The sequence below is a fragment of the Acinonyx jubatus genome, chromosome D2 (assembly GCF_027475565.1).
Source record: "Acinonyx jubatus isolate Ajub_Pintada_27869175 chromosome D2, VMU_Ajub_asm_v1.0, whole genome shotgun sequence".
Classification (NCBI taxonomy): domain Eukaryota; kingdom Metazoa; phylum Chordata; class Mammalia; order Carnivora; family Felidae; genus Acinonyx; species Acinonyx jubatus.
The window spans coordinates 25692359-25701661 of NC_069393.1; the positions used below are offsets into that span (position 1 = coordinate 25692359).

Consider the following 9303-nt stretch of genomic DNA (forward strand, 5'->3'; position numbering starts at 1 on the left):
TTTTTTAAAGAAATTAATTTTGTAGAGACACCCGGGTGGCCCAGTCCGTTAAGTGTCTGTCTCTTGATTTCAGGTCAGGTCAGGATATCGCGGTTCGTGAGTTCAAGGCCTGTATCAGGCTCTGTGCTGACAGTGCAGAACCTGCTTGAGATACTCTTTCTCTCTCCCTCTCTCTCTGCCCCTTCCTGCTCCTGCTCTCTCTCTGTCTCTGTCAAAATAAATAAACTTAAAAAAAAAAACAAATTAATTTTGTAAAAGTAATATAACCAAAATAAATCATTGATAGGAAGAAGGTGAACTGAAAGTAAAGTGTGGTGATCCCATCATATTTTATTTTTAAATCAGTACGTATTGTTTGATAGAATATTACTGTTTAAAAAAATTAATGACCAAGACAATACATTTTTATTTTGACTTTTATTATTTTTTAAAGTTTATTTTATTTATTTTGAGAAAGAGAGAGCGAGTGCGTGCACATGAGTGGGGGAGGGACAGAGAGAGAGGGAAGGAATCCCAAGCGGACTCCGTGCTAACATTGGGCTCATGACCTGAGCCAAAATCAAGAGTGGGATGCTCAGCTAAATGAGCCACGGGGTGCCTCTAAACCTTTACATTTTTTAACTGCAGAGGACTCTTAAAATTAACATCTTCTTCATGTAAGAATTATGGCTTTGTTTTATTTCACCACTCTTTCAGTATCAATTTACTTACATCTTGGTCAGATTAAGATTCAATTCAATATTTTTATTTTAAAAATAACACATAGCATACAGCAGGTTCTGATTTAATCAATCTTTAAATTCACACATTAATCAAATATTTACTTTATGCTCACGAAGTGCCACTCTGTTCTTGCAGATAAAACTGCGAATAAGAGAAGCTAACCCCCTAACCCCATTGAGTTTGCATTCTAAAAGGAACACATTCAGTAAAATTATCCAAATAATCATGCAATATAATTTTCAGTAAGTATAAGTGTTATGAGGAGAAATAAAGTAGGGTAAGAGACAGGACACAGAGCTGCCTTTTAAGGATGGTCTGGTAATTCCTCTCCATAGTCCTGTTTTAGCAGAGATCTAGTAAAATAGAGACGTAATCCAGGCAAAAACCTTGGGAAAGAATATTCTTAGGGGAGAAAAGAGCAAGTGTCAAGAGAAGAAATGACCTCAGATCCTTCTAGGAAGTTCAGTATGACTGGAACAGAGGGGGCCAAAGGGGAATTGCTTGAAGGTTCTCTCAAAAAGGCAGCTCAGGGACCAGTAGGACCATAGAGGCCATGCCAAGAAATTGCATTTCATTATCAATGTGACGGGAAGCTCTTTTATGGTTTTGAGTGAGGGGATAAGAGGGTCTGGTTTTTATGTTTTAATGTTTATGTTTCACTGTGGTGAAAGATGAAAGAAAGAGGTGATGAAGGGAGACCAGAAGCCTATTGAAATGGTCAAGGAGAAACACCAGTAGGAACTTATCGTTATTGGTGGCACCGATGGTAGAGTGGTCAAAATCAGGAAAAATATGATTTCAGTTACTGAAATATATACATTTTGGGGTTGGTGGAAAATGAATGTCATTTAAAGTCACAGGACTACATGAGCTTTTCTGGAGCAAAAGTGGGAAGAGCTTTCCACTTCATCCATCCATCCATCCATCCATCCATCCATCCATCCATCTGTCCATCTATTATTGATCTGTTTATACACTCACAAATACATCTAGAAAAATAATCTGTGATGTCATTAGATTTTGAGTAACTTTTTTGTTTTGTTTTGTTTTGTTTTGTTTTTGTCTTACTTAATGACAAAGATATGCATATGTGATTTTTACAAAAACAGTGACCACAGTGATTGATGACAAGAGTGAGAGACAAGGAAGCATAATGGTCATTAAAAAGACGATGAATTAGTATCTCCTGGAATAATGAGGTTTTTTCATGTAAACACCTTTAGTAACAGAAACCAAGATTTAAGTATCATCTCCGAAAACGAGAGGGCTGAATGCCCACACATGTCACTTTCTGGACATCTGTGTTTAGAGTTTGCCATTCAGCTTCTATAGAAAGAACTAGAAGAAAGAGGTAATAGCAACAAACAACATATGGTGGAAATTAAAGGGATAAATAATCTAGAGAAAATGTGATTGTTAACAGTTACATTTTAATCTTTTAGGAGTGATGCCAAGTAGCAGATTAAGAGCTCTTTCAAAATTTCTTGGATAAACTTTTGTTTGTTTTTCAAGCAACACATTGCTAATTAAAAATCCAAATACACTGTGCTGCATATTTAAAAGGCAAATGTTGACATGTAACTTTGTCAGATTTTGACAGATCTGGGTTGAGAAATTTTGAATTTCTGATAGGGTGAAATAAATTTGCAATACCACACGTTAATTAGACTGGAGTTTGAGTCACAGCTTTGTAAATACCTAAATGAGGAAACAAATCAGATGATGTTAAAGAATTATGTAACACCACCACCCTGAAATGTGTCAGGGGGATCTTTGAAACTAAAATGACAAAATGTACCAAGCCAACAGTTTGAAAAGAATGAAGTAGTGTTATACCAGGGATTGTTATAGTATTACAGAAATAACCAGTGTTCGGTCTCTCTCATGCTTTCATTCATCAAAAAATAAAATCCCCTAGTGACTTCACACGACCCACCTATCGTTATCTTTCTCTGCTGCTGTTCTTTGTCTGCTTTGTTGATTTCAGGGCTAGTGATCAGAAGTAGAAAGAGGCTGCAGATTCCCGGATCTTTAACTTAAACATTGCTGTGGCAACGTCTGAATTTCACCAATAGCCCTCTCTAGGGATTGGTGATCTTCCAAACTCCAGGAGATCAGTTCCCTGATTGCTAGCTCTCCCAGTTATACCAGGATTTGTTTTATTCTACACAATTTTTAAAAAAAATTTCCTGTTAATATATGTAGCCACAATTCAATATGTTTTGTCCATCTACGAAATTCTGGAATTTGTCATTTTTAAACTAATTTTCCTTTTTGTTAAACTATAAAATTTATAATATTTATTTTTACTGTAAATATATTTTTCTACCATATTTGCTAACTGGCCGTTGCCCTTAAAAACCTCGAAAACAAGGGGGCGCCTGAGTGGCTCAGTTGGTAAAGCATCTGACTTTGGCTCAGGTCATGATCTCGCAGTTTGTGAATTCGAGCCCTGCATCGGGCTCTGTGCTGACAGCTCAGAGCCTGGAGCCTGCTTCGGATTCTGTGTCTCCCTCTCTCTCTGCCTCTCCCTGACTCATGCCTCTCTCTCCCTGTCAACAAAATGAATAAATATTAAAAGAAAAAATTTTTAAAAAAACCTAGAAAACAAGATGGATATACTAAATCAAAAGCAAGCATAAAGATAGAAATGATGAAGAACAGAAATCAATATAATAGAACAAATAACTCTAAAATTACAATAAATAAAAAAAATTGGTGTTGGTTACAATGTAGACACACACAGCACAATGGAATAGAACACAGAGTTTGGAAACAGACACACAAATCTAGTCAACTGAGCTTTAATTAAGATCCAAGCCAATTGAGAAAAGTACAAGTAACGATTTTAACAAGCTGTGCTAGAATTGTCGAGTGTAAACACACAAATATAAGAACATTCACCTATATCTTGCAAATTATACAAAAGTTAAATGGATCATAACCCAAAATGTAAAATGTAACTATACAACTTCTAAGAGTAAGCAGGGAAAATGTCTGTCACCTTTGATATGTGACAGACATTCTTAAAGAAATGAAAAGGCAGACCACAAACTCAGAGAAATTATTTGCAAACTTCACTTATGACAACAAATCCAGAATAAAGAACTCTCAAACTCAATACTCATTAAGAAATCAAAAACAAATTTCAGCAAAATATCTTAACAGACACATCACCAAAGAATGGCAAATAAGCAGGCAAAAATATGCTCAACAGCAGTAGCCATTAAAAAATTGCAAATTAAAACAAGATACTACTATGTACCTATTCTGACAATACCAGCTGCATGTGTAGTTGCTGAGTTCCCAGACTTTCACAGATTCTGCGGGGGGGGGGGGGGGGGGAAGAAAAATGGTAGAGTCACTTATTAGCATTTTTATAAAGTTAAATATACACTTATCTTATGACCCAGAAATCTCATGCCTAGCTATTTACTAACGAAAAATGAAGACTTAATGTTCACCCAAAAACCTGTATGTGAATATTTATAGAAAACTTTACATATAAATGCTAACAAGTGGGAACAACACATACGTCCTTTAGTAAATTCAATATAAGGAATATTATGCAGCAATAAAAAGGAATAAATGACCGAGTGATGTGACAACGTGGATGGCTCTTAAATGTATGTTGCTAAGTGAAAGGAGCCAGACCCCGAAAGCTCCATCTTGTACGATGCCATTTATATGATATTCTGCAAAAAGGTAAATGTTAGGGATGGAAAACAATGTTTTCTAGGATACTGAGTAGAAGGCTGTTTTAACTATAAAGGGACAGCATGGGAAAAGTTTTGGACTGATTGAACTGTTCTATATCAAGACTCTTATGGTGGATAGAAGACTTGGTGCATTATTAAAACCCATAGAATAATATACTGCATAGTACAGATTTTATAGTATATAAATTAAAAAAACTCCTCAGCTTAGAATATAGAGGAAATCAGAATGTCATTAATTCATAAAACAGTTTAAGTCAGTGTGTAACCAATTGTGGCCATCCCTGAAACGTATTCCTTCTCTCCTTTTCCTTACTTTTCTCCAGAAGATGCTTGGCCCTGGGACAGATATTTGTGTCTGCAGGATCATATTTTACAGATAGCGATTGTATAAGAGGAAAGGAGAATGGCCAGATCTAAGGATATGGCAAAACAATCGCACTACTGTATGTAATGTATGAAATGTTTGTGATGCTGAAAATTATAATGCCTTGACGTATTTTCTTAATTTCATTAGTTTTAGCAATGAAAATACAAATACACTGGATGTTCTCAACAAACCTAGTCATCTGCATTAGTGGGATGAAATGAAGTATGTTTTTCATGACATAGATTTTTAAAAATAATTCTACTAGGTCTTTGCAGATGGCTTTATTTCTTTTTTTAAAGCAATCTTATTTATTTATTTTGAGAAAGAGACAGCGTGAGTGGGGGAGGGACAGAGAGAGGGAGAGGGAGGGAGAGAGAGAGAGAGAGAGAGAGAGCAACTGAGAATCTCAAGCAGGCTCCACACTGTCAGCACAGAGTCCGATGCAGGGCTCAAACCCACAAAGCCGCAAGATCATGACCTGAGTGAATCCGAGAGTAGGACGCTTAACTGACTGAGCCACTCAGGCGCCCCACAAATGGCTTTATTTCTTAATACTTAAATTAACTCATCTTAACTCCTTATTAAGATATTCTGGAAGTGAGGGAAATTAAAAATAGAGTTAATTCACTCACTTTCAGCGACAGCAAGAACAAGATAATGATTTTTTTTTCCCAATGGGGTATATTGGTTCTTACAACAATGTTTAGAAGATCAGGCATCAATTTTGTGCCTTTCTGCAGCCATGGCAATTGTGTAGGTAGGTTCTGATTATAACAGGTCAAGTTCCCAGATTATGTCACTCTTCTGAGAAAATCTTTTAATGGTTTTGCATTACTTCTGGAACTAGGTCTAAATTCATTTCTCACGGGACACCATTGGTCATCAAGCCAAGTGATTCTAGATATCATCATATCTACAAGAAAAGAGATAGGATTTCACTTTTCTCTCATTTTTTTTTCTTTTATCTACTCTCCTCCTCAATATTTTGTATGAAACTATTAGCGAAAGTACAGCTTACTCTCATTGTAAAGGATTTGTGTCTCCATAGAAGGGATATTAGCTCTTTAAACTCAAGGGGGCATCAAAAAGATAGTTAAAAATTCCAGTTAAGTGTCCTAGTTAAAGTTGCTACTGCTGAAAATTACAAAAGTAACAGTTCAATAAACAGTGAGGGAGAAAATATCATTTAATTAGAACTGCTAAATTGACCACAGTATGCCAACAGAAACAGAGATTTTCATTTCTGAAACTGGGCTAACTATGGTCATATCATTATATATATTCAAGTGAATCTTTTTTTTTTAAATATGAAATTTATTGTCAAATTGGTTTCCATACAACATCCAGTGCTCCTTCCAACAGGTGCCCTCCTCAATGCCCATCACCCACCCTCCCCTCCCTCCCACCCCCCCATCAGCCCTCAGTTTGTTCTCAGTTTTTAGGAGTCTCTTATGGTTTGTCTCTCTCCCTCTCTAACCTTTTTTTTCCTTCCCCTCCCCCATGGTCTTTTAAGTTTCTCAGGATACATGAAAACATATGGTATTTGTCTTTCTCTGTATGACTTATTTCACTTAGCATAACACTCTCCAGTTCCATCCACGTTGCTACAAAAGGCCATATTTCATTCTTTCTCATTGCCACGTAGAATTCCATTGTGCATATAAACCAAAATTCCTTTATCCATTCGTCAGTTGATGGACATTTAGGCTCTTTCCATAATTTGGCTATTGTTGAAAGTTCTGCTATAAACATTGGGGTACAAGTGCCCCTATGCATCAGCACTCCTGTATCCCTTGGGTAAATTCCTAGCAGTGCAAGTGAATCTTTAAGTTCCAGTTTAGTATACATTCCATTCCATTCTGACATAAACCACGATGCATTGCCTAAAGAGAATACATGATCGGCCCCATAGAAAGTTGAATAACCTGTGTTATACTTTTTCCTAAATTTACGTTTTATTTTTATTTATTTGCTGTTGTTGTCCAAGGTTTATTGAAGATAGTCCAGCACCATAAAAAGATTCAAACGGCCCCACATGGTGTTTTGAAATCCATCCCACCTGTAGGCTGGGTAACCTATGGTTTGGACAGACTGCCCAAGTTCAAAAGTTTCAACATTTCCTTAGTGTCTGGATCTACTTCAGCCATCTCCTGACCCAAGGCTGAGAACTCAGGTACATAATGATTCATCCTTTCTCTCTCCTCCCCCTGCAGCTTGATGGAGGTAACTCTCCCCCTGCAGCTTGATGGAGGTAACTCTCAGCAGGCCTCTCTGAATCTGCTTCATCAGATGTGTGACACAGCCTGCTGTCTTATTGTGTGGCTTCTCGCTGGGAATAATGGTGGTCCCCTTGCCTGTGCGTTTATTGGTGTGGAAGTCATTGCCCAGGTGAATGCAGTGTTTCTTAATGATGACCCAGCCTGCCTTCCTCATGGTTTTGGTGCGCAGGTGGCCCATGTTGGCGGGTATAGTCTCTGTTGGGGTTTTAAATAAATACAGGTTTAATAAGAATGATGATTTTTTAAATGTACATTGTAACATTTTCCTAACATTGCAAACTAAATGCAAATGCATTTTCATCTTTGAATCTTTGCAAGATATTAGCAGATACTGGAACAAAGATTGTCATGTCTATTACAAAAAGTAATGGCTGATATTTATTATTATTGTTTTTATGATTATTATTATTACTGTAGAGAGAGATAGAGCAGGGGAGAGGGATGGAGACACACACACACACACACACACACACACACACACACAGAGGGAGAGAAAATCCCAAGCAAACTCCTTGCCCAGCATGGAGCCCCATCTGGGTTTTATCCTAAGACCCTGGGATCACAACCTGAGCCAAAACAAGAGTCAGATGCTCAACCAATTGAGCCACCCAGGTGCCCCATGGCTAATATTTGTTGACAGCAGTTATAGGAGGTACTGTGTCTAATACTTTAAACATATTATCTCATTTAATTCTCACTTAATTCTCAAGCCACCCTATAAGAAAATGACTATTGTTTTATCATTTATTCTTTTAATATTTATTTTTTAGACAGTGATAGAGACAGAGTGCAAGTGTGTGGGGCGGGGGGTGCAGAGAGAGAAGGAGACACAGAATCTGAAGCAGGCTCCAGGCTCTGAGCTGCAGCACAGACCCCAATGCGGGGCTCAAACTCGCAAACCATGAGATCATGACCGGAGCTGAAGTCGGACACTCAACTGACTGAGCCACTCAGGTGCCCCAGTACTGATGCTTAAAGGTAAATGTCAGAGCAGGTACTAAGACTCAGGACCACTGAAATGTTCTCAATCGCTGCATGCAGCTGCTTCTGAACGAGGACACTGAAAATCCAAGAGCTAGTATTAGGTAGCTAAGCCAGATGTAGAATCCACATTTCTAACTGCTTATCAAACAGATTTTACTTCCATTTCACAAGCCATATTTTTTATGTGATGCATTCTCCAGCATGCATACAACCTGCTAGTATCTGCCTTTTCATTTCAGAGAATACATAATGTATTTGTTCATCAGTAAACACCATCTTGCTGATTGCTGCATGCCAACATAAACTGCTTATCATCCTCAGTCAGTCATTAACAGCTTTAAAATGGTTACTTTGCTGGGGCACCTGGGTGGCTCAGTTGGGTAAGCAGCCAACTCTTGATCTCAGCTCAGTCATGATCTCCCAATTCGTGAGTTCAAGCCCCATGTCAGGCTCTGTGCTGAGAGTATGGAGCTTTCTTGGAGTTCTCTCTCCTCTCTCTGTCCCTACCCCACTTGTGCTCTCAGCAACTCCCCCCCCACCCCCATCTCTCAAAAATAAGTAAATACACTTTAAAAAAAAGTTACAGTGCTGAATATTGATAGCTGCATCAAACAACTAATTTCACAATAACTCAGTTCTTTTACTCACACACCTTTTCACTTATCTATATCAGCAAATGAAAGAACAAATATTTGTCATTCATACAATTGAGAGCCAAGCCTTTTTTGTTGTTGTTCACAGAAAGAATACTTGGCTCTGAAATAGTTTTAAACACAATTGTTGATGCTATACCAGTAAAAGACAAGAATATCGACAGCAGCTTTAAGTCTTAACCTGGACTATGTCCACAGCATTAATATAAAAAGGTTAGGTTGTCTGGATCTTATGCTAATTGCCCCACCATTCTACATGTCTTTCTGGAGTCTTCCAAATGTTAGAGTGTTTTAAATTTGAGATTTATGATTTTCATGTTCATTAAATAACACCAGGTCCTATTGCCCTACTTAATAAAGCAGTAAGATTTAAGTGTCATTTTCAACTTGGACTCAATTTCTCCATAGTATGCACTCAGGCCTTTTTAGCTGGTTAAGAAAAAGAATTTAATTCTTTTTAAAAGTTATAAAGATAAACATCAGCATGCTTTTTTGTGACAGAGAATGCATTCAGAATTAAGAAGCATGACAATAATTTAACTGCATTGAATTTAGATGTGTTCTGTCATTGACTGGGC

General features: G+C 37.5%; 1 protein-coding gene across 1 annotated transcript; it reads right to left on the reverse strand.

Annotated features, from left to right (window-relative positions):
• Positions 1-6884: 6884 nt before the first annotated feature.
• Positions 6885-7266, reverse strand: LOC113600099 (40S ribosomal protein S17-like). The gene is made up of 2 exons (XM_027062014.2): positions 7073-7266; positions 6885-7038 (listed from the first exon to the last, which is right to left on the reverse strand). The coding sequence occupies exons 1-2, from the start codon at positions 7264-7266 to the stop codon at positions 6885-6887; spliced, it is 348 nt and encodes a 115-aa protein (XP_026917815.1).
• Between the last annotated feature and the right edge of the window lie 2037 nt (positions 7267-9303).